This window comes from Haliotis rubra, unplaced genomic scaffold (assembly GCF_003918875.1).
Source record: "Haliotis rubra isolate DU_JTF1 unplaced genomic scaffold, ASM391887v1 Scf1190, whole genome shotgun sequence".
Classification (NCBI taxonomy): Eukaryota; Metazoa; Mollusca; class Gastropoda; order Lepetellida; family Haliotidae; genus Haliotis; species Haliotis rubra.
In genome coordinates, this window is record NW_025765104.1 from 152,438 (window position 1) to 179,793 (window position 27,356).

A 27,356-nucleotide genomic window follows, 5' to 3' on the forward strand; every position below is an offset into this window, starting at 1 on the left:
ACACCTACCAATCTGTACTACCACAAAACGCGTTCATGCAAATAATACATGTTAAATATAACGCACTTTGTAATAATTGACTTTAACCATTCCTTGAAGACAGTTGAAATGTATTATATACTGATGTGATCCCCTTTATATATCCTAACAATGCGTTTATCCATACTTAGATGTTTGATGCCAAAACACCCTCAGTTTTGTGGCTGAGCATTTCCATCTGCATTTTCAGCTGGTTTATGTTGTTTGTATATGCAATTTCCTCCTGTTAGAATGTTTAAATGTTCATTCCACTTTCTTATTAACAGGTAAATCCACATATCGAATCTTATCTACAATTGGTTAGAAGTTATATGGGGTTGTGGGAGTAGAAAATAACCCTACAGACCCAGCATCTGGTTAAAGCGTTCGCTCGTCACGCTGAAGGCGGGGTAGCCTAGCGGTTAAAGCGGGTTCGATTCCCCACATGGGTACAATGTGTGAAGCCCATGTCTGGTGTCCCCGTCGTGATATTCATGGAATATTGCTAAAAGCGGCGTAAAACCATACTCGCTCACTCACCCATCTCATGAGATTTGTGGTTCCACTTCCGAAACCATTTCACATGCTGTTCTTATTGAATAAACAACATGTGGTGACAGACAATAATTGCCAATTAAATGAATATTCACAATAATTGTCGTACTTGCCTTTAGATTGATCAACTTTACACAGCTGAACTAAATTCAATATGCATTGATTTTATACTGGCAGTGCATACAGTGCCGTGTATATTGTGTATTACTCAGCGGTCAACAAGTTGAACAAAGACGTGACAGTAACACTACGCTGAGCTAGTGTTTTAGCCTAGTGAAGGATCTGCGGCCTGTTGAATGAATGCCTACTGTACGAGAGTAATTGGTCCCAGTCACAGCCCTTGTCTGTTGGATACATTGATCAACCCGTGAAGATCCGGGTTAGAGTTGTAACCAACCCTTGCTTATCGTAACCCTTGCTTGTCGTAAGAGGCGACTAACGGGATCAGGTCAGAGTCGCTGACTTTGTTGACACCTGTCATCGTATTCCAATTGCATGGTACGATGCTCATGCCGTTGATCGGGTGGTCGGGCTCGCTTACTAGGTTGATACATATCATCGTATCCCAGTTGTGTAGAACGATGTTCATGTTGTTGATCACTGGATTGTCTGGTCCAGACTCGATTATTTACAGACCGTCGCCAAATAGCTGGAATATTGCTGAGTGTGGCGTTAAAACAATAAATCAGTAAATCAATGGATATATCATCCCCACAACGCGTTTTGGACGTGCAAGATACAGCAGGAGAAACGTCCAATTGACAACTGAACATATGCAGGACATAAGCACAATGTAACACAACCCTTGGATGATCAGGAACATGTATTTATTTAGGGATGAATACTTAGAATTGCTTAATGTCATGAAATGGAGACAGGTATGTGGCAGCCGTAGAAACACTGAGTCCTTGCAAGTCCTCTCATAAATTGGGCTCCCAGTGTTGCAAAGCTGAGAGGGCTATCGAACTTCAAATAACAGGTTTTTAGTCATTCTCCATATCTTTCTACATTTTGTCTTTCCGCAATTGTTATGTTCATTCCTGAGTGTCATTTTTATAGTAAATATAAGTGAATGAGGTTGCCAATGGTATACACGAGGTATAACATTGCAGTATGATGATATCCAGGTCCCCTGTGTACCATGCAAACTTGAATTAATTATGCTTCTGAATGGATATCCTACTGCTGCAGCATTCCAAAGGGAAACTATACAGTCATATACGTCCACTCGATGGTCTTGCTATTTCAAGTGTGTGTTTTTGGTTCATCCTTCCATAAGAATCGGTCATCTTGTAACAATGTTACTAATTCCTTATTATATGGCTCAAAGAAATTGTTCAACAAAACACGCGTGGATTCAAACATGGGACCTTTGTTCTTCTTGGATTGTGTCACGTGCTTCCTCTTTGCGTTAGATATCACGTCCATGTCTGCGTCCGGTAATCGACCTTGAAGAAAGAGCAGAATATGTGAAAAATATGTATCGAGTTATGAACTAATTCAATTTGATTTTCCTTCAACATCTAAAATATGCATATCAAATTTATATATACTCTTCACAAAAAAGAAACTATACATATGAAAACTTTGAATTTTAGGAAAATATTTGACACATACCAATCCATGCTGAATCCTAACATGTGGGGGATGGTTGCCGACGACAAATCGTTTGAAAAAGAAACGTTGAACAAAACGTAACGTTACACTCCTCACAACTGTAGTGGATCTCTAAAACGCACCCTACATGAAATGCACGTGCATAATGAAATTGTGTATCACCCAGGGTTGAAGCCTATGACTGTAGGGTTTAAGAAGCCACATCAGTGGTACTCCACATACATTGCTTTAAGCCACTATGGACGACAAGAGAATGAAGAGACTGGCAAAAAGCTCAACGACAAAACGCCATCGGCCGTTTACAAGGACGGGTATAGCAGCATAAGGTGGCAAGGCACTTCAGCGTGTCCAGACAGACCATCTCAAACCTATGAACCCGATACAACAATGCTGGGAGTGTTAATGACAGACCCAGGTCAGGTCAACCTAGAGTAACCACCGCCGCCCAGGATCGCTACATCTTCGTTCAAACACCACGGCCGCATCATCCACAACAATCCAAATCCCTGGACTGCGTCGAATCTCCGACCAGACAGTGCGCAATTGGCTATGGGAAGCCACACTTTTGCCAGAAGACCAGTTCAACGTCACACCGTTCCTTTCATCAACGTCAACGGTTGATCTTTGGAGCTTGACATGCTCGACCTCGCGTTGCACGTGTTTAATAGGACTTTCCCCAGCAACCATGTTCAGGTGTTACCTTGGCCTTCTCGATTACCCTGATTTGTCCCCATTAAACATCTACGGAATACTCTTGGTCGACGCTTGCGCCAGCCTAATCCACCACCTCAGACACTACAATAACTGCACACAACACTTTAGCAAAGTATCAAAAACCCTCAAGACAGCATTCGGCATCTGTTTTCTTCTATGGGTCACCGCTGCCAATCTGCTATCGATGCTAATGGTGGTCACACCAGATACTAACATTTTACTCGGAGCAAGTGGCTTTAATAGCCCTCTGTGGTTTTACCAAACACTTTCTTGATAATCATTTTCGGAAATTTTGATGATTTTACTGTAATTGAGCAATGCTGTCATGTTTGAATCAATTATATGCATTCAGTAAGTAAACTACAAAACAGTATGTATAGTTTCTTTTTTTTTGAAGATTGTATTAACATAAAACTGAATTCATATACATGTATACAGGTTGGATAACATACCCATATATAAGTCAATATCGTATGAGTGAGTGAATTTGGTTTTACGCCGGTATTAGCAATATTCCAGCATTATCACGGCAAGGGACACCAGAAAGGGGCTTCACACATTGTGCCCATGTGGGGAATCGAACCAGGGTCTTCGGCGTGACGAGCTAACGCTTGAACAACCTAGCTACTCAACCACTCCTAGTCTCATATGAAGAACTGTATACGGGAGGAATTCAATGCCTATCATCGTCACGAATAGGTCACGACTATGTATGCAGGCACCAATGGTACGCATGCAGACAGCAATGAGCCTAACATATAGATACAAATGATTTCATGTAAACACTTGGATACATGATAAAACTTATAAACTGTTATAAATGTCGTAAAATCCACTCCGTCACTATTAACACTAGATAGTATTGATAACTGTAGGTAGGCCATTAATAATGCATCATGTTTAGCATGTTACGGTAAAACTGACTGATTTTACTGAACTTCCTTTGGTACTCTAGAAAATGATGTTATGAGGTACATTTTCAGTTGTAATGTTGAATTTTACAATATTACATAACTTACTCATATTGAGAAAGCTGAAAACCATATTCATGTGATTTCTTATGTCATGCCCATAGTCTTCGTTTCGCAAGATAAGAAAACTCTCTCTTGGGAAGACTCTCATCCATTCCTTCAAAAACACTGAGTAACAGCTAATGTGAATTCGCATCTGGAACAAGAGATAGATAAAAGTAATGAAAATGTATTTTGAACGTATTTCTTTGCAGCCAATTGACGACAAAACAACCGTTTTAAGGATACCATAATGTGAAAGTGAAAGACAACAAAAGTTTTCGTGTTTAGTTGACCAACAGTCCTGTAACAGGGTTTTTGGGACGGGGTCTTGTTTAGTCGTATTTCTTTATTTCATTCTGAAGGCCACAGGCCTGTAGTACATTGATTAATCATGTGCGGGTAGTAGAACATTCTTTCGGAGAATAAAAGCTTTATGGATATATATGGACAATCTTTCTATATGTGTTTTACTGGAATTATTCATGAATGATATAAACTTATATCAGGATGTACATAATAATATTTCTTTATATATCTATTTCTTAACGATAAGCATGCTGGGCAAACACATAAAAGTGAAATTCATCTTCGACCTCATGTAAGTTGCACATTTGGCAGATTCTACTTTTAGTCTAAAGCAGCACAATGAAAATCACCAAACATTTTATCAGGTTATTATTATTCAAGGAAAGAAATATATCTGCTATACATGTCCATTTAAATACAGAATATTTATAATACTGATAAAAGTAACGAAACTAATTCATACTCAAAAGAAATCTTGCTGAATGACAAGTCGATTAAGTCATTCAAATTAATGATAATACCAGGCAAGCCCTAGCGTATCCTGCACCACTGGGACATCCGTCACAAACACATGGAAGCGTCAGCCAGTTGCAATTTGTGCAAAAACAATCGGAACACAATCGAAGAAATTATATATTTTGGGCGTCAAATTTAGGAATCTGAACACAACCATAAAAACCCTTTGAATGCTATATTGAGGCCTTGAATGTAACCTTAATGAAATATATTTGGAGCAAAGGTCATATCACTCTTTAAAATCTTGCTAAAAGTTTGTACCTCAAAAGATAAATGAAGACACCAATGTAGACGGAATACAAGGAAAGGGTTATGTCTTTATCATTTATCATCAAATAATGAAGTGTTGTTTACTTATAATGGGTGTGCTGTTGTTATGTCCCTGTCAGTGGAGACCGCCTCCGTGGTGTAGTGGTTAGAGCGGAAGCGGAAGGTCGCGGGTTCGATCCCCGACCGCGTCATACCAAAATACGTTAAAATATGGTACTTGTTCGTCTCTGTCTGGCGCTTGGCATTAATTGGTACAACAAGGACTGGTCGGCTCGGAGTCAGTATAATGTGTCTGAGTGGGGTATCCATGCTTCACTGCCGCATGGTATCTCAGTGAGCTAGCACTATAAAACCAGCTTCAGTCTGGGCTAGTACAAGCAGCCGCACATATACATACACGCATGCACGTCGTAATATGAGCGAAATATTCTCAAGTACGACGTAAAACCCAATTTCACCTCACCTCACCTCCCTGTCAGTTGGAAGTACAGAAACCGTGACGATCCGGGTTAAAATGTGTCTCCAGCAACCTATGCTTGCCGTGAGAGGAGATTTGGTTAACACATGTCATCGTATCCCAACTGCGCAGATGAACAACGCGATGTTGATGTCATGATGTATGGTCCAGGCTCGAATATTTACAGACCGTCGCCATATAGTTGCAATATTGATGCTTGCGGCGTTAAACAACAACAAGCAGTTTCATGCAGTCCGTGAGGGTGAGCCAGAATGGGTTGTTTCCAGTTCTGGTCCCTCTGTTCCAGATGTTGTAGGTGCGGTAGGGTAGTCTAATGGAAAACGTTGGCTCGTCACGCAGAGTCTAATCTCCGACAAGTACAATGAGTGAAGCCCATTTCTGGTGTTCTCGTGATATTCTGGAATATTGCTAAAGCGGCGCGAAACTCAGTCAGTCAGTCAAGATGTTGCATTCGTCCCATGACAATCGCGCAGTGTCTAACGAAAGACATGATAGTTTCCTACCTCGTCTGGTTCATGTTTGGGCAAATGTTTCAGGACGTCCGTTATGACGTAACACTAACTGATATGAAGGTTCACGAAGTCTTATTCCATATTTGAATGGCAAAGGTGGTTATCAACAATAGCAATGTTAACTGTGATTATACAGACAACAGTGAGGTAGAGGTATGAAATTATCAATATTGTCCTCTCCATAATATCATTCGTATGATCTTACCGGTAAATTGACGTACATGTCCATATCGAAGATGCACTGTTTTCTTGTCCTTATTTTCAGACAGTTTTCAATCATGGCTACCGCCCTTATTGCATCTTTGTGGAACTTTTCCGGGGAATTACCATATCCAAGAAAATAGTAGTCGGAATATAACCTGAAATGATCAAAGAAGTCTATATACTATATATTTTGTCATCCGTGGAAACTTGCTTGAATTGTAGTGTTCGTATGAGAGATCTAAACAAACTCAGTAGATGTTTCCTTGCATTGATATATACTGAGGGAGAAAATAAGGGATCACATGAAAGCACAAGTGTTGCCTTATTTTTTTCCAGGTTTCTTCACAAGCTTTGTATCGCATAGCTTGTGAAGAAACCTTGGAAAAACATAAAGGAACACTTGTCCTTTCATGTGATCCCTTATTTGTTTCCCTCAGTATATATGTTTCAGCAACTCCTTCGTTGATTCAAACTGGCCAGTGACAAAATGAACCTATGACAAAAGTCATCGAATTGGAAAGATTTTACAATGGGTAGTAAGTATGACGGTGTCTTGAAGTACAACATGAGTAAGGTGGGTAACCTTTTTGAATCAGGAGTCGAGCTTGTTGGGTCAAAATAGGGGCGGGGTTCATGGGACTTCATCCGAGACGTACTTGTCAGCAGGGTTCATGGGACTTCACCTGGTACCTACCTGTCTGTGGGGTTAATGGGACTTCACCTGGTACCTACCTGTCAGCAAGGTTCATGAGACTTCACCCGACACCTAGCTGTCACCGGGGTTCATGGGACTTCACATGGTACCTACCTGTCTGCGGGGTTCATGGGACTTCACCTGGTACCTACCTGTCAGCAAGGTTTATGGGACTTCACCTGGTACCTACCTGTCAGCAGGGTTAATGGGACTTCACCTGGTACCTACCTGTCAGCAAGGTTTATGGGACTTCACCTGGTACCTACCTGTCAGCAGGTTCATGGGACTTCACCTGGTACCTACCTGTCAGCAGGGTTCATGGGACTTCACCTGGTACCTACCTGTCAGCAAGGTTTATGGGACTTCACCTGGTACCTACCTGTCAGCAGGGTTAATGGGACTTCACCTGGTACCTACCTGTCAGCAGAGTTTATGGGACTTCATCTGGTACCTACCTGTCAGCAAGGTTCATGAGACTTCACCTGGGACTTCTGGTGACCTACACTTGGTACCCACCTGTCAGCAGGTTTATGGGACTTCACCTGGTACCTACCTGTCAGCAGGGTTCATGGGACTTCACCTGGTACCTACCTGTCAGCAGGGTTTATGGGACTTCACCTGGTACCTACCTGTCAGCGGGGTTCATGGGACTTCACCTGGTACCTAGCTGTCACCGGGGTTCATGGGACTTCACCTGGTACCTACCTGCCAGCAGGGTTAATGGGACTTCACCCGACACCTAGCTGTCACCAGGGTTCATGGGACGTCACCCGACACCTAGCTGTCACCAGGGTTCATGGGACTTCACCTGGTACCTACCTGTCAACAGGGTTCATGAGACTTCACCTGACACCTGGCTGTCACCGGGGTTCATGGAACTTCACCTGGTACCTACCTGTCAGCAGGGTTCCTGAGAATGACGAGCAGCTTCGGATCAGGATACATATGCCTCATGAGATGTGGAGTCATAATCACCGGCTCTGCCAGATGGTCATTTTGTGGTATACGGGGCCATCCTCGGAAGTCCCATAAATCCATGGGTGTTCCCTCACCTGGTAAGATATTTTGCAGAAATAAGTACTAAGAAAAGAGGTATAAATACTTGACTGAATACGTCCTTCGTTTTTCTTTCTTGCATCATGTGATATCCGATAATACATGGTGATACTGCACGGTCGATATATTTTTATGATTGGAAGTTTTATGATTGGAATTTGATTAGTAACTGAGATTGTTAGTGGCTGTACCCTCAAAGGGGCTTAAAGTATTATCAAATTATTGTCCTCCTGAGAGGGTACGTAAGTCCCGAAACATTTAAAGTAAATTTAAACTTATCTGATATGTTTGTGATTTTAAATTTTGGCTAAATTTGACTACAATCGCCAGCGGCTGAGGGGATGATATAAATCCAGCTGGGGTCCATGCAAGGAGCCAAAGTACTAAGTTCCTATGGTCCCTAGAAAGGTGACCTACCTTCCATTGCTGGCGATCTATAGCCTGTTTTTATGTTGTGTGATAGTGTTATTATTTTAATGTTACATGGTAGTTAAAATTCTAACTGTGATATTCCAGCTGATTTACTGTCCTTTGCTGACAGGCTTATATAATATGCATATATTTTTTATGAATGTCAAAATTTTTCACGGGTCACGCTTGTCCCGGAAAAACACGAGTTAGTGACGAATGCAGATTCAGATAGGTCTTTCAATGGCATTTAGCAGTGATACACCTAAGGAAGATAGTACATATGGATGTCAACTTCTATATTATGAGTGAGTGAGTTTAGCTTTACGTTGCACTCAAGAAATATTCCAGCTATATTGCGGCGGTCTGTTAATAATCGAGTCTGGACCAGACAATCAGTGATCAACAGCATAAGCATCGATATACGCAATTGGGATACGATGACATGTGTCAACCAAGTCCAGCGAACCTGACCACCGATCCCGTTAGTAGCCTCTTACGACAAGCATGGGTTACTGAAGACCAATTTTAATCTTCGCGGGTTCCCAAGTCTTTGTGTTCAGTGTAAACTCGCACTGGACATAAACTAGAAATACGTGATAATGGACCAACGAAGACTATTGCTGCTTAACAATATCGAAAAGAAACACTTAATTCTCACTGATCGAGACAACATGTGACTTACACAAGAAAAAAATGGTGATTTCCAAAATTTCCAATTTGGAAAGATGATATTTCCAAAATTTCCAAAATTGGAAAGATGATATTTCCAAGGCTTGGAAATCTTTGGAAATTTAGGAAGGAATTTACCACTACTTCTTTCAGTTTCTCCTTTTTCCCAAGGATCCCCGTGAGTGTATAGACTGTGTATTCGTCCTCCTAGGAGTGTATTCGTCCTCCTATGCGATCAACTATAACCAGGGAGACTATAAGACGTTGTAGATTATTCCTGGTATAACTTCTCTCGTCTGCATCCTTGTTGTTCTAGGTGTCAAAAGTGGCATTAACTGTCATATTTGCCCTGATATGGCTAGCATTTTCCAAAATACAGTTTTAAGTGTATGGTTTTACTTATTATCCACAAAAGCGCAAATAGTTTTTGACCTGTCACGGTTTGCATAAACACAAATTACATAGACCTACGTCACATCATTGATTAAATAAAAGTTTACCGGACCCACTGACTGACTGGCCATGGTTTATTACATGTCATAAAAGTGAACCCTTGCCAGGAATAATAGGCTTATTGTAGTAGAATACATTCTTTAATGGTACCCTCTAATTAACACCTGACACAAGGGATGGACCGTTTAGGTGGTTTATCATTGCAGGAAATCAACAGTCAACAGACCATGAAATGTTGTTTTAAGACTGTGAGCGAATAGAGAGCAACCCGTTTGGGTTTGTGGTCAGAGACGGTGTTATGCAGTTGGTGTATTCACGAAATATCATGAACTTAATAATAGATAATTGGTTATATTATCCACACACAGGCGAACTGGGGCAAAAGAACCCAAATGAATCCCTTCTTAAAAACTTCATAGTGTAACTAATTAATTTGGTCATATACAATAAAAGGTGACTAAATGTTTAATTTTTAGATAACGTTAAATAATTTCTAGAGAAACCACTACACAAGTTCATATCACAGATGATTCCAGAGACAAATAGTTTATGAGATTCTAGTTTATGAAAAGCATTAAATTCCAAACAAAGCCAATCTGTTTTCTAATGCTCGGGAATTATTACCACTTCCATACCATAGTATGAGATGTCGACTCAGGAAGCCGACCTTTCGATTCTTATAAGGCTCAGGACATTGACAAGGGGTACGCTTTAAAATTTGGGTGTTATTTTAGCACATGGCTAATCTCATGTGACGTGTTATTACAAGCTGGTGGTTGATGGAAGTGAACACTGAAGCCGACCGTGTAAAAACATGATCAAAACAATCATATGGTAAACACATTTAACAAGGCACTGATCCAGAGCAATTTCCGCGCACTGGTTGTTGCTTTTGTTATTGCTTTTTCTCCCCTGAGTACCTGGATGATATCCCAGTACTTTCGATTGGTTCGTGACCTTTGCTGCGCAACCCGCATGCGCAATTGATCATATAGGTGTAGATTGATCAACAAAAATATAATCTTTTTACTCGATAATATTTCCATCATTTTGAAAATGAAATGAAAACACTTTGAAGTTTAATCATCTGCCAGTGGTAAAAATGTCAGGACTGAAAAAAACAGAAGTCAATGTATGTCTATATATTTTGTCTTATAATCCTTATTATTATATTGCCATATTTGGCATGCATTTTGAAACTTAATAAAAAGCATACGGTTATACTTATAGCGTATTTATAACATGACTGTAATATCTAGACATTTTATAGAATGCCAACAAGAATCATATTTCACACACACCTAGGTATGACCTAGTGTATGTTGTCTGTCTCATTACGGCGAAAACAAATGATTCTGTTGAATGCTACCACAAATGAATAAAAACAAAATGCAAATATTAGAAATAAAACCGACTAAAAGTCTTCAACAATGTCAGGTTATTACCTTGTTCGAGGAATGTATCCATCAATATCCACATAGGTTAAGTCCCGATTTTGACAGCCTCAAATTTGGATATAGGAGCCAATAGAGCTTTGGTCTGGATGTGTATGCTGTTTGTCCCTCTTTTGACAACAGTCCCATCTGCTATTGTAGTGACTGAGGCTGTTTTCAGGCACTGATATCTCCATATAATGGTACCATTCCTGCTAGCAGTTCGTCTCGTATTAGTTTGTATTAGTGTTGAAGAATTTTACTTGTTCTGTACTTCTCTCAGGTGATTGCATTAACATAACTACCCATAATTGGTGCAGCTAGTTATCCCAGGTTTGAGAGCGAAACTTCGTGAATCAGTGACCAAGACGCTGTCAAAAATAGGACACTACTCACATAAAGGAACAATATGCCACTGATCTGCAGCTGACAAAGAATCCCGTTCCATGCCAAGTGTCTTTTAACAGTCTAATACCCGAAAAAGGGATACATCGATTCAGTTTTCACATTGGTGTATAATCTCATTGGTCAACTAATTGCATGATGTCCGCCATTCTTTAAAAAGGTAATCTAATTAGCCAATAATGAGCATTAATCCACTTGTGTTTTCTTGGCTTGGTCATCTCCTCCCCACACTCCCCACCCACCCGTACCATTGTCTTGCTAATTAACATGGTCTGGTGATCCTCTTACGCCTTAAATAAACAACTTGCCCGACTGGCAAAGAGGAACACCCCATCAACTTACTGGCGGTTAATACATTCAGGGAGACTCTATAAAGGGGAGTGGTCACTCCTCGAAAGCTCCTAAGCTATGCCTCGGCTCGTCACGTGACCAGTGTAGCCAATATGGCGGCAGCGTAGTTTTAAGATTGAGCCCGGTTTATTTTCAACAGCTGATTACATACGCTGAGTGTTGTGACAACTGAAAACCTACATGTAGAAGATAAGATACCTATTCTGTCACTTCATTTCAAGTCAAATAATTATTATTAGTGTCAGTATAAGTACAGTAGCTTTGTAGTAAAGTTTCAAGTGGGCATGTTGTAGCTCACTGGCTTCAATTCTCAGTACACAGCGAAGAAAGACTAAATTATATCGCTAAAAACTTCTTTCACATATTCGTTTAATTTTTTAGAAGGGAAATATACCATCAGGTGAAAGGTGTTTGCAAGTAATAGTGATAGTTTTATAATTTAAAAAATTGTTAGTGTGTATTTGAGGTGTGTGAAAAATATGACATATCGCCGATCTGCCATTGAAATACTACAGGGCGTTGTTTGAGTGTTTCTAGTTAGTGTTCAAAAACATTTTCACATACACCTTTAATTTTTATGAGGGGAATATACCAACACGTGAAAGGTGTTTGCAAGTAAAAGTGATAGTTTTATAATTTACAAAAAATTAGTGTGTATTTGAGGTGTGTGAAAATATGACATATCGCCGACCTGCCATTGAAATACTACAGGGCGTTGTTTGAGTGGTTCTAGCTATTGTTCTAAAACATCTTTCACATACACCTTTAATTTTTATGAGGGGAATATACCATCAGGTGAAAGGTTTTGCAAGTAACATTGATACTTTTTGGTTTTTGGTTTTGTTAGTGTGTGTATTTGAGGTGTGTGAAAAATATGACATATCGCCATTGGTGCTTGTGATGCTTGAGTGTTATAGTTCTAAAACTTCTTTCTTTCTTGTTGATCTTAGTATTTGACAAAACTGGAAAGGTGTTTACAACGCTTTGTGATAGTTCTAAACATTCACATAAAATTCTTGCTCTTAATTCATTCATTCATTCATTGTCAAATTCCGACTGATACAATACACTGGCTGAAGTACTGTTAAACGCAGCCGAAGTTGCGCTTGGACCGAACCAAGTCACTGTGGGCGTTGGAGCATGACGAGGCACACGTTAATTAGTACAAATGGTAAAGAAAGCAAGCGGAGTGACCTATCCCTGTTGTAGAGTATCCTGATACATTGAAGGAAAGATGTTGTTTTTACACAGGTACAGGGTACAGGACAGGGTGTAATCAGTATAGATTAGTAAAATCTACATACGTAAACATTACCTTTGACAAATCCACTGTGCAAGAAAAAGTAATTAATCAATCAGCGTGTTATCGGTTAATCCTTTGATCAATGTTTGTTTTGTATCTCAGCTGATAATTCGTCTTGCTGCAGTTCCATGAGCATATTACATAACATGTAATACATTTGTCACATCAGACCATCAATTCATAATGCTGAGTACATGTATTTACTCCAGACACAAGAAATGCGAAATGGGAACCTTTGGCGGGTAACCTGAGTGGTATTACCATCATACCTGTTATAAATGCATTAATTGACCATCAAGTGAATGATGACAAATAACATGTAGGTTTATACCACCAAACACTCAGCTGGTTACAGCAAAGGGATAGTAATCGCTGAATTGCATGCAATGTTAATTGCGCCTGAAAAAGTTATGGGCCGACACTGTTTGGAGGATACGAACGGAATTTCATTGTTGCATAAGAAATACATATAAGCATTGGATGTGTACTGAAGTTAAAATTGTATATACCTAAGTACATTTTCATTTGTCATAAATATAATATGTAATAGACATCATATGTTTACATGGGTACGATTAAACATCGAGGTAAAAAACACAGAAATAAGATCAAATTGAAAAAAATTGGATCAGTCACTATGCCATCTATGCATTAAAAAATCCGAAAAAGCATATACACTGCTGGTATACTTTATTGCAATCAGACAGGGAAGGAACTACTGGGGTATTCTCAAATACATGTAACAGCATCTGATGAGCATCCACCCTTCCCTAATGTCCCGCTGTTTGGGTTGAAGAAATTTTGTCAAAGGTGGCCAGAAGCCCAGTCCCTGTGTCCGTCACGGTCGAGGGAGCAGATACCGACAAGCTTGCAGTTTGGTTTGGTAATTAGACTGTTGGCGAGAAACATTAATCGCTCTGGATCAGTTCCCTCTAATTACATTGGGATATATACATGTAATGAGAAGAAGCATGAAAGTGTACATTCGATTTCGAAATGGCTAATGCTCCAACTTGAAACATAAGTTTATTCCTACACCTCGTTGGTGCAATATGCCGAAGGCCAAAGACAACCCGACGAAGAAATACCGATACATTGAACGACATCTTCAAGAACTGAGACACCAGTTTCAAAAATAAAATGGAATGTTAACTGTAAGACAGTTTGCTGATTCAGTGTCTCTTCTTTCACATCTTTAATATATTTATAACGTACTTATGAATACGTCCTTCGGTTTTCTTTCTTGCATCATGTGATATCCGATAATACATGGTGATACTGCACGGTGATATATCAATTGCACTATACTAAATTTTGATTTATATGTATTGTAGGTAGATATATTTTTATGATTGGAAGTTTTGATTAGTAACTGAGATTGTTAGTGGCTGTACCCTCAAAGGGGCTTAAAGTATTATCAAATTATTGTCCTCCTGAGAGGGTACGTAAGTCCCGAAACATTTAAAGTAAATTTAAACTTACCAGATATGTTTGTGATTTTAAATTTTGGCTAAATTTGACTACAATCGCCAGCGGCTGAGGGGATGATATAAATCCAGCTTACTCCATGCAGGTAGCCAAAGTACTAAGTTCCTATGGTCCCTAGTAAGGTGACCTACCTTCCGTTGCTGGCGATCAATAGCCTGTTTTTTTATGTTGTGTAATAATGTTATTATTTTAATGTTACATGCTAGTTATAATTCTAACTGTGATATTCCAGCTGATTTACTGTCCTTTATTGGAAGTGAACATTTAGTACAATGTACAGAGTTTCAAAAACATATTCCCAAACGTTTTCGCGATGCCCAATTCTTTGAGTTCAGTGTACAGTCGCAGTGGACATAAGCTGGAAATCCGTGATCACAGACCAATATCGAAAAGAAACAGTTCATTGTCACTGATCGAGACGACTAAATCCGATTAAAGCACACGTACTCAGAACATACCTAATGAACTGAACAAAAAAGAAGTGATTATGAATATATTGAAGCACACAGTTTCATAAATTTATTCCCAAACGTTTTTGCGATGCTTGTGGTCAGTGTACAATCACATTGGACATAAACTACAAATCCGTGATAACGTTAGTGCGTTTCGGACGTCTTTCGATAGATAAGTATATTGTACAAACATGTATATAAAGAAATAACAGAATGTCATGACAATAAATCAATAGCCACGCTGGACAGAACAGATGTGACCACCTGTGTTGATGATCATATGAGTATGTGCGTGTAAGTGTCAATAAGTTCATCAATTTCTCGAAACCCTAATGCTTCTCTTCTCAGAGAATGGAACAACGTTCTGTGCAACTGCATTTATACGTAAAACCTCCCATTTTATTCTGGAAACCCATTTGTCCAGAAACTGTAGGTGTTGTGGCCAGTCTCGGACAAAGATTTGATCAAAATGCAACATGCCACATTCATGGGTGTATACTAAAGAACAATCTTTTTCCAGAGGTCAAGGGGCGGTGGGGTAGCCTAGTGGGTAAAGCGTTGGCTCGTCACGCCCAAGGCCCGGCTTCGATTCCCCATATGGGTAAAATGTGTGAAGCCCATTTCTGGTGTCCCCCGACGTGATATTGCTGGAATATTGCTAATAGCGGTGTAAAATCAAACGCACTCACTCACTCACTCCAGAGCTCAAAATTTCACCTGTTTCGCACATTGACGGAAACATACTCAGATGCTCAAAACTCGTATTTTGTTTTCATTGTAAATAAATAATGGTATGTATAACAGCACCATAACATTTAAAGCAACTCATTTTAACTTAATGGAACTAAACTATAGCATTAATAAAATATCTAAATATATCATTGGACAAACACCTGTTGGCCGAGAATAATTATCTTTGTTTAAAACACGTTTGTATTCATATATGTATCTACCAATATCTTAACACATTTGGACAACTAATTCTAATTTAATTCAGCTCCTTTATAGTGTTGTTAGCCGTTTAGTCCGTTGGCGAATACATTTTCCTTTGCTCAAACCCAACGGTTTTATTTTGTGAATATATGTAGCATGACTATTAGTATCATGGTACATATCACAACTCAGTATAATTTAAATCCACTAATTTATGACAATTTAAACATTTCTCACCCTTTGGCGAAAATAGTTTAGCGCAAGGGTGAGAGTATTTTCCTTTTGTTCAAAACTCATGCTTTTAGTTTGCAAATATACAAAGGAGTTTCTACGAGTACCGTGACACATATCATTACACATTAAACTGAATTCAAATAATTTATAGCATTGATAAATATATTGCCCATAGGCGAAAAGGTTTGGATTATCAGGGCCAGTCCAACAATTCAGCATGTTCACGCATATTAGATGCTTGATGGGCATGTAGTAGTTGGAAGGTACCATAACAACGTATGGTATGGATTTACAACTTCTTTAATATTTACAACACGACGTTTCTGGGCTACTTTTTGTCCCTTCATCAGGTGAAGCATATTGTTACTAATCAAACCAGTTAACGGCTTTCAGATGTGAAATTTTAACGTGTTATCGATTGAAGCAAGTTCTTCACGGTTAAAATATAATACATATCATACCAAAATATGATACGTATTACATATATCTTGCGAAGAGCTACTTGTAGAACTTTCGTCTGATTAATGTTTACATGATATTCAGATGTTGATTTTGTTCAGAGCTCTTGGGTGTTAGTATTCTGTCTCCGTTCCGGCGAACCGTTCCAACAAATATAGTTGTATGCATGCGGTTTTCGCAACCTTCTGTAAGTTTATTCGAAGGAGGTTTGCGAAATGTTATTCTTGTTGGCTGAAAGTTCTGATATCAGTGAAAGTATTATCAGTGCTGATATTACTAATACTAGTTGTTATGATAATATCATTTACAAGCATAAAAGTTTGTGTATATTTTGCTCTATAGATGTTTGATAGTCTACACAATGCAATAAATCTTAAATATTACTGACTTGGATACTAGCTAACATATTGCGCAAAAACTGTCAATTATGTTTGCAAAGCACTAGCTCTTGTCATACATAATAGTTACACCTTCGAACAGAAAAATACGTGAATCCTTGATCGAGCCTTTCCAGATTGAGTATTGTTCAGATTGTCAAATGCTGGTAAAATGTCAGCAAATATTCACCGTTTCGTGTAATATCGATCAGCCATATGTTACCGTGGGTGAAGCTGATTATTATCAAAACATATACAGCAGCTTAAGCTTCAGGATAATAAAGACATAAATTGAGTCTAAACGAAAATGATTCAAGAAATCTCTGTTGAATATGATGGGAGAAAAGAGTTGTTTTTCTGTTAATGAAGTAATTTATAGTTGCTATACTAAGAGGCGTCTAACGGGATCTGGTGGTCAGGCTCGCTGACGTCAACATGTCATCGTATAGATCGATGTTCATGCTGTTGATGAATGGATTGTCTGACTTAGACTCAATTATTTACAGACCGCCGCCATATAGGTGGAATATTGCTGAGTGCGGCGTAAAACTAAACTCACTCACTATTGAAACCAAACTAATTCCCTCGTATGAGTAATGTTGCTGGCGATCTATAGCCCGGTTCTGTAATATGTTGTAGAACAATAGTTGAGGATTCTAAAATGGTCTCAAACTAGTTTTAAGTATATACTTAGGGGATAACTGTTCTGTGTTTGAGGAATCGGGGACGTATACCGGTGGTTATATAGTTGCAAATTTAGTTATATCGGCGACGCGCAAGCGTCATCATCATCAAAATGTTCTGGAGAGATTTTAAATTTTTTTTTACTCCATGTAACCATGTAAAAAAATGTCAAACCATCATATTCTATTCTGTTGCTGTGGTACCATTGACTCAACCACATGATATTATTGGCAAAGCGCCACATTTGTGTAATGAATGTAAAAACCTAGCTTCACAATTTGCAAAACAATATCAAGAGACGTTTATGAAATTGAAATATTTACCCATAACAAAAAAAATGGTTAATAATTCCCTTTCAGAATCTCCAATAGCAACTTTACCTGACATTTGCGTCATACCTGACTTATGCTTATTGTAGTTTTAGTATGACGATAGTATGCGCATATGTGTATTTTGTAGGACTTGTCCATGAATCCAGGTCATGTGTGTGCAATTTATGTGATTATTTTACGAAGCTGAACTGACATGAAAATGATTTCCACAATAGTTCCCGTTCACTGAACTGCAATAATGTTTTAGAAAAGGGTACCTCCTACCGTCTTCCTTATTACCATAATGTTATGTACCAGACATGTTGCACAGCAATAAAAGATAATGTCATGACATGTCTACATTGTACGCCAAAGTCGACGTCATTTTGTGAGCTACATGATTGGTTGGACGTTTTACGTCATTACACTCAAATGTAAATGCGTAATATTTCCTTCAAGTATTCAATGCAAAGACATTTATCACCAAAGAGTGATATAATGAAATAACGTCATCAACTTGTGTCCACTTCTATTCAGAATATAAATATGGCATTACTACAGAAGTTTATCGGTATAAGATTAAATCATCACAACTTCAACGTACACTTACTAAATTTAGATGTAAGGCTCACAACGTCAAAGTCCAAGCGGCACGATTTGCCAAAATTCTAAATGTAATAGATATCCAATGTCCATTTTGTAATCTATCTCAAGAAGATGAGTACCATGTATGCCCAAAATATTTAGAAATAAGGGAAAAATATGTATGCGATATATTACATACGTTAATCTTTACAAATGCTACCGTTAGGAGAGAAATATCTAAGTACAATTCAAAATCTAGTACATATGTCGGCTGAGATCCATTTCCTAAGTGTGACAACTGGTAGTTTAGATAACTTCTTTGTGTACCCTTCTGACAAATGTTAATTGGCACAGCTCCAAAGCCGAAAGGAATGGACACGCAATGCCTTTTTAGTAGGAGATCAAATGGACATGTGACATGACCAGCCCGACACGCGGTCAAGACAAATGCTGCATGATAAATAGAAAAGACAATTTGACTCCAAATATATAGATATACTTCTGACAAAGAGGGAATAAATAAATTGCAGGTAAGGTTGAGGTATGCACTTGCAGGAGCATGGCGTTGCATCTGAACGCAACATGTGATCAGAGTGGCCTTTCACACCAAGCATAAACAAGACGTGATGTATTTACACACAGAAGTCAAGACATGGTTCCATTTGTTAAAATTATTGGCAAAACGTTGAACAGCCAAGGCAGATAGTCGCTGAATATCTCTTGCCGTATCATCACATGTGACTTTCATAAGATTTTCTCTTCCTTAGTGTATGCTCACTCACTCACTCACTCACTCACACTCACTCACTCAACACAGTCACTCACTCAACCAACACACCCACCTACTCACTCACTCACTCGCTCTTCACTCCAGAGCCAGGTTACAGATAAAAGAAATGTCCGCGTAGAAATGAATAAATCATGCCGAAGATACATGAAAACAGTGAATATATGGACGACCTTCGCCAATGCAACTGTATTGTAAGACTATTTTCAGTGTTATCTTTGTATTCTTAAAGTTTTTCATCAAAACCACTGTTTGAACAGCCACATAAAAGTGTTTTCAATGTTAACTTTGTATTACGTCTGTTATTTTTCACAATAAGATGATTTGCATTACGATACAACAGATAAGTTTACAGTATGGATTTTTGTCACGGCATACAATTGTCAATTGGGAGCCACGAACACCATCTGGTCCTTATGCCAGATGTGAAATATAAATACAAATATTGATCAGCCTTAGCATACAATTACTGTATCGACTTACTGTCTGTTATGCATTATGCGGCAACGATATGATGTCTTGGACCTAAACAAATGCCAACAATACAATCACATCGCCTGTAACGATATTTTCTTTTAACATCATGATCAGTACGTTCGTTTTGCATTTACTTTCTAGAGATGTCTTGTTGACTGTCATCTATATGTGTTTACTCGGAAATAAGTTTTTCTTGCTTGACGCTCAAGTGAAATTAATTTGTTGCCTGAAAGCATGTGTCAGCAGAGGAACTCGCACACGAATCTTATACTATGCGGATGACACCATTGTGTCGAATGTCAGGGATCCACATGAGTGAGTTTAGTTTTACTCCGCACTCAACTATATGGCGGCGGTCTGTAAATAATCGAGTCTGGACCATATAATCCAGTGATCAACAGCATGAGCATCGATCTACGAAATTGAGATACGATGACATGCGTCAATCAAGTCAGCGAGCCTGACCATCCGATCCCCCTAGTCACCTCTTACGACAGGCATGGGTTACTGAAGATCAGTTCTACCCCGGATCTTCACGGGTATATCCACATAAGTACTTCGAGCTATCCCAGGTTCGACATGAACACGAAGTGGTGACTGAAATGATGCAAGATTTCACTTCGACAAGCATAATTTCGACACAAAGGTGTTTGATTGTATAAGATTTGTATATGCAACATTCATCAGATGTTCTATTGTCTTACCTTCCCCGGCCGCGTCATACTAAAAGACGTTAAAATATGGTACTTGTAACATTATGTTCCCTGCCTGGCGCTCGGCATTAATGGGTACAGCAAGGACTGGTCGGGTCGGATGTGTCTGAGTGGGGTATTCATGCGTAACTGCGGCAAGTCTGGGCTAGTACAAGCAGCCACACATACGCACGCATGCACGTCGCCATGTGAGCGAAATATTCTCAAGTACGACGTTAAACCCCAGTTCACCTCACCCCTATTGTCTTACCTGTAATGTGAGAATGATATCCGTCAACTTCACGCAGGTGTATGCTACTTGAGGCTTGTTTGAAATGGTGAAGGTACTTGTCAAACGTTTTCCTCGTAGGAACGAAATTATTTTTCATCCATATACCTGTAAATGACGTACAAATAAATCTGTTATTTTAATCCCAAAATTCGTTGCCATCATGATGAAAACAGGGCTCTGGAAGCGTTACGTACACAGTGCACAGTTTATTGACGAATTCTGAACACATCGTATCATTTGATAACTGGGATCTTTTATGCAAACGATCACAATTTTTGTGTATAGAACAATGAACTTCATATCGTTAACAACTGTATCACATCCCAAAAGATCGCAATTAAAGATGAAGTGAAGTAACAATCACTATCGAATGACATCACTCTATGTTACTGAAATCGGTAAGCAGTGCCCTTTACACTGAAGATGCTTCTTATAGATTATTAATACACATTTAAGTTTATACACAGACATGTCGGAATAGAAATGTGTCTTTTGATGTTAAATGAATCTAATAAAAGTCATAAACGTCTTGTGCATTTTGCAGGATAATCTATAATCTGATATAGCTCTCAAATGAAGCAGGGGTGAGTTTCTCTATTACTCAGTTGCATAATTATAACTATAAAACAATCTTTTATAACACTGCCGCTGTGACTATAAACTTTAACTCACTCACTCACTCTTTTATAACACACATATAAAATAATAAATTATTTGAGTTAAATAATAATTTTTTTAAACATGTAAAGTAGATCAACACATTGATAAATTCATAAAATGTCTCGACCATCCCATATTTGTACGACCACTGATCATATTCGATACAAAAGATCATCTTCACATCGTGAAAGATAGCGAAATACATTCTTGATTTAAACTATTTTTGTAAGCTTAAATGTATACCCCGAATTCACATTATCACAAGGGAAATAATATAGATATCATCATGTACCAAAACACTATATGTTACCTTCCCAACACAGTAATTGTATCCGTGTGGCAAGTGCCGCTCTGTGGATGTTCTTCTGAATGGACATTTATGTACAAGATCAGGCGAGAGATTTAAATGGAACTTTCCTTGCTTTTTGAACACATGTATTCACCGTTCTCACAAGTAATCCCGAGCTTACCATATCTCGTCCAACACCAGTAGTAACATTCCTTAAATAATCCACATCCAGCCGGTTCCATTTCTGGATGTTGCAAGATCCTGTCAAAAAGATCCGTGGAGCCACATTTATCAGCTCCTAAAAGATGAAAATACGGCATACATGTGACAATCTCTTGGCCTTCTTTGGTGACATCCTTCCAGCATGGATTCTTGTAGCCTGGCAGAAACTTGGGTCTTTTCTGTAACAAAAACATAAGGCTTGCAAATAATATGAATAAGTCATTTTGTTGCGCCATGACTTGTAGCATTGCTAGTCAGGAAATAGGGCTGTTATATTAACAACTGAAATTACCAACATCAACAGGTCAGATCGTTTCCTTGGGTTCATCATTTAAACCCTTGAAAATTCCACCTCAAAGTAATTTTGATAAACAGTACACAACATTCAAAATACACAGACATCATTGTGTTCATCCGTTATGGTGGTTCTGTTGAAAGTATATCGTAGTCAGGATTAAACAAATATGGACATGATAAAAATGGCAGTTTACCTTGCAAAATAGATCTTCTGACATGATAGGGTCGGACGTTCCGTTGCATAACGACGACGTATATTCATATGTCCATTTCGATTCATATACGTATCCCTCTTTCGGAGTAGGCTTAGTCCAGGTAATGACACTTGGAGATATGTTTTGTGAAACTTGTGCAAAGATCCTATGCGATACGTATTTCATCTGGCTTTGATTTGATATCATCAGAAACACAACCATTGCCACCAAGCTTAGAACAGCTAGAAGTAATGCCTTCTTCTTCAGTCTCATCCCTGTAAGGACTGAGATCGTTGATTCTACAAAAGAAATAATACAATTACTTAATATGCATATTTTGAATGAATGGCTTAGATTTGATGTCCCTTCACAGTATTTCAATTCTGTCAAGAGGGGAAAGGCGAATCCAACACATTCACATGTTCCTCTTTGGTAAAATCCACGATTACGAATCAAATATCATAATTAAGTTGAATCTATGAACTGAAACAGCTATCAAAGGATTCTGGCACACTTGAAGGGCGCATGTGTTCTAAATTCAGTCCATTTAGTGACTAGAATCAACGTACTAGCATATATTTGAAGACTGTCATGTTCAAACGTGGATGTTCCAGACGAATGACAGAGACAACTTAATAAAAAACGTTGGTGTCCCAGAAGAACTAAAATATATTTTTTCTGATAGATGCCATAATCTAGATATGAGAATGTCAACATGAATTAACTAACCTGCCATGGCTGTATGGTGTTACTGCTGATGACTGTAGGTGTATTAGGTTTACAGAACTTCACCTAGTGAGTTTACTAAGAAATGACTATGCAGAAACCACATCTGCGTTCAACGCTGCATTGAATTCACATTAAATGAACTTGATTGGAGAAGACAAATGCAAGGATCAATATGTAATGGGCAGCGTGTTGACTTTGGTTCGACAGCAAGATGTAATAAATACTTGAATGTAGGAGTGTATAAAAGCGTTGCAGGTTCAGATAATAAATCAATTCGAGAGATTTAAGGGGTTGTGACGTTGAAAATCTATACACTATGTTATCTCCGCATATGCTGGTTAGTGAGAGGAATATACTCTTTTCAGATCCAAGATAACAAACCGGTGTAATCTCCAGGGTGTTGATATCACACATTTGTTCATGTTTGATCCTGACGCATGAGCTATACTTATCATATTTCGTGACCATAGAGCATGACCGAGTGAATGAGAGGGAAATATCCTTTTTAACCATGCCTCAAAAATCACATGCGAGTTTTCATCTGTGTACTGCTAAAAAGGTGGTATTTGTGACGAAACTGTTTTCCACGCAGAGACTGGCTATGCCCAGAACACTTCTGGAGACAGTTTAGAAAAGAAGTTCTTCCTTAATTTTTTAAATACGATTAAAAAGACATTTATTGAAAAAAACACACTTTCTTTTAAACATACCAGACACTTTGCTAAACGTCCAACAGGTTAGAGTTGTCTGATGAAATGGCTGATTCTGTATCATTTTGGACTTACTGACTGGTAAATCCTTTGTTTGGCAGTTGACAAAAGGAGTTGTTCATTGACATCGACAAACTTACCTACCCACCAGCCCAACATACCCACATACCTACCTACCTACATGCACGCACGCACGCACGCACGCACCCATATACAAATACATACATTGAGTGATGGAATGGTATGATAAGAAAGAGGTAGGATTAGCTGTTGCACAACTTTGAACTTTCCAATAGCGTTGGCGCTATATTGTTAGCGTGTAAGCAACCAAGAAGGACGATATGGATCTTGCACCGCCTGGCCAAGTTCGGCTAATGTACATGGAGGATGACCTTTGACGTTGATGTATGTGTCTCCCGACCTTGCCCTAGATGTGGTCAATTGCCTTACCTTTCACGGGGAAAGGTCAGGACATTGCATCCTTAATGTAGTCAGATACGTTATGTGCAAGGCCAATGCGGGAGAAAAAAATATCGTATTGAAAGAGAAAACGTGGAACAGCATGACACTCATAGGGCACAACAATTGGCGCCAGGGTCCTACTATGGACTGTATGTTGTGATCCTCTCACACCTCTCACCTCTCTACTAGGTACCGTTGTACAAAGCGATCGTAGAGCTGGACTTACATGTAAGAACTCCCATACTTTAACATATACTTACTACAGTGGTAGCGCTGAGGTTGTTTCGTACAACGACACCCTGCACCATACCATTTCAGACCAACCCCTGTCATGGTGTCGACGTTGAGGTAATCAAAAATGACCCTATACCCCTCATTACCTGGTCGGATGGTGCCACGTTTCATGTGTGTTGGAGGTTAGATTTCGGTTCATAAAGCGTTATAACTTTTTTTATCACAGCATCTATATTTCATAATATCCTACCTTTTGGAGATTATATATACATGTATAAATGTCATATAAAATAAAACAAAATAATTAAATAGTTGTAATTTGGCACCTCTGTTCTTCTTCTACTATCACCATTATATTCGGGATGACGACGTTTTGCTTTGAGCATTTCAGCGTATCGACTAATGCAGTAGCCTTAACGTTTGTTTTACTTGATTTGTCACACGTCTATGTACAATGTAAGACATACACCTCTTTTGTGTGACTCATTGCACGGAATAGCATAATTCATTCTAAGGGCGTCATTTGAACCATAAGTTGGTATCACCCGTGAAGGTTCGGGTTAGAATGTACCTTCAGCAACCCATGCTTGTCGTAAGAGGCGACTAACGGGATCGGCTGGTCAGGCTCGCTGGCTTGGTTGACACATGTCATCGGTTCCCAATTGCGCAGATCGATGCTCATGCTGTTGATCACTGGATTGTCTGGTCCAGACTCGATTATTTACAGACCGCCGCAATATAGCTGGCATATTGCTGAGTGCGGCGTAAAACTAAACTCACTCACTCATAAGTTGGTATCAGTGAAAAGGTCGAAATATATGGAACGTTCATATCAACAGGTGGTATCGCGGACAATGGCATCCCCCTTTGAACTGATAACAATTTTCTGTTGGTTTATTTCCCATTTAAGCATCACATGGTACATAACCTCATACCGCTAAAGTTAATTCCAAATTTCCCCATCTTGAAACTATATATGAAATGTACCCCATGAGTCAAAACTGATATTGGAGATGAAACCCTCTACTTGTTTCATTGTAAGTATTTCAACGATCAGAGAAAGAAACTACTTCCAACACTGTACATCAAGAAACCAGCGGTATTTAATATGATAACTAAAGTTTATTTCAAAGTAAAAACGTCTCGGATTTGATTAAATTGTCAACCTTTTGTCTCCCTATATTATGCAATTTTAAATAGACTCTTATGTCGCCATTACTTCCTTTATGTATTTACCTGTGTTAATCCTCATCATGCTATGTATGTAGCCTTGAGAGAAATAAAGTTCAGTTCAGTTAACAACCTGTACAAATTTGGTTAGTGTGTTTAAGAAGGCCCATTTACATTGATCTACCATACAATACTGTATACGAACCTACCTGCCATGTTGGTTATTGCTAAATCCGCGTGAATGTAGAGCACCTTCTGATCACGACAAAGGATACCCCGACGATCGAGTGTTATTTTGATGGAACGTATATACTCACAGTATACGTTGTTGTATGCGTTTGCTTGTACAGGATGGGCTACTACACGCACAGGTGAAAGAAGAGGACAGTGATACCCCACCAAACGCTTTGATAAGAAGTATTCTGATTTTATATATGGCGCGCGCGCACGCACGCACGCTCACACACACACACACACACACACTTTATCCAACACACCCAATTTCCTATCGTATATATACCCGGTTTTAAGTTATAGGAACTCACTAAACGAGTGGCATGTTACCATTTTGTAGAGTGTTTGTGAGTTCCTATAACTTAAAGCCGGGTATATATACGATAGGAAATTGGGTGTGTTGGGTGAAGTGTGTGTGTCTGTGTGTATATAAATATTGCACATACTAAACGAGTGGCATGTTACCATTTTGTAGAGTGTTTGTAAGTGCAATATTAAATTAATATTATTGTAAAGAATGTGTCCTATTAGGTGTGTAGTAAGTTGTTACGTGTCAAGTAATGGAATTTATGGTTTAAAACTTTTCATGCTGTCGCTAGCTCATGTCTTTGCGTGAACGGTTATCGTTTACACTGATAGTCATCGCCAGTGTCTACTGGTTATCTGATGTACCATAGACTCAGGGACAGGTGTGCGTTACAAGAGACGCTGAAATAGCCTCAAAAGAACTTAAATACTTTATTGAATCTTGTGGCCCCCAGTTCAGTTACGTGACGGGAAGACAATTTCATTGAGGTTTAATCTAACGAGGTATAAATTACTGAGTTACATGACGGTTGGACATAAATGACAGTATACTGTAGAGTGGCTTTGTGCAAGGCAAACCTTTGAGCAAGGCAAATCTACTTCCACAAAATGCCTTGTTTTGCCTTTAGGTATCATTATGCACAGGGTACACACACATGTCATTATTAATAATAATAAGGGCATTTACACTACTGCCTAAAAGTTCATCCCCTTTGAACGCGATCAGAACGCGTGTAACATGCATGTCACACGGGTGTGCAATCCGTTTGAGTATAATGCGCTGAACTCCATTCGTTAGGTAAATGTTCATAGCGCTAACATACGGTGCTCAACGGCTCTGATTATCATTACCCCGGACAACCCAAGCTGTGCTAGAAGGTTAAAAGTCACATGACTTATCCCACCGGGTACCCATTTACTGCTGGGTGAACAGAGGCAATTTTGAACAAACTCATTCGCCTAGGTGAGACCACGTGTATCACATGTGCTTCGTTGTGGGGCAAGGACTGAAGTCAAGTCAAGCTGCCAAATACTGTCACCCATCCAAGACTCTCCCCGCCCAATGTTGCTTAACTTCAACTGATTTGTGACCTGAGCTC

The 27,356-nt window shown here is 39.0% G+C and overlaps 1 protein-coding gene across 1 annotated transcript; it reads right to left on the bottom strand.

Annotated features, from left to right (window-relative positions):
* Positions 1-1,383: 1,383 nt before the first annotated feature.
* LOC124261126 (carbohydrate sulfotransferase 15-like) lies at positions 1,384-25,932 on the bottom strand. The gene is made up of 7 exons (XM_046695456.1): positions 25,926-25,932; positions 22,631-22,710; positions 21,925-22,099; positions 7,793-7,949; positions 6,205-6,358; positions 3,924-4,071; positions 1,384-2,021 (listed from the first exon to the last, which is right to left on the bottom strand). The coding sequence occupies exons 1-7, from the start codon at positions 25,930-25,932 to the stop codon at positions 1,819-1,821; spliced, it is 924 nt and encodes a 307-aa protein (XP_046551412.1). The 3' UTR covers positions 1,384-1,818.
* Positions 25,933-27,356: the final 1,424 nt, after the last annotated feature.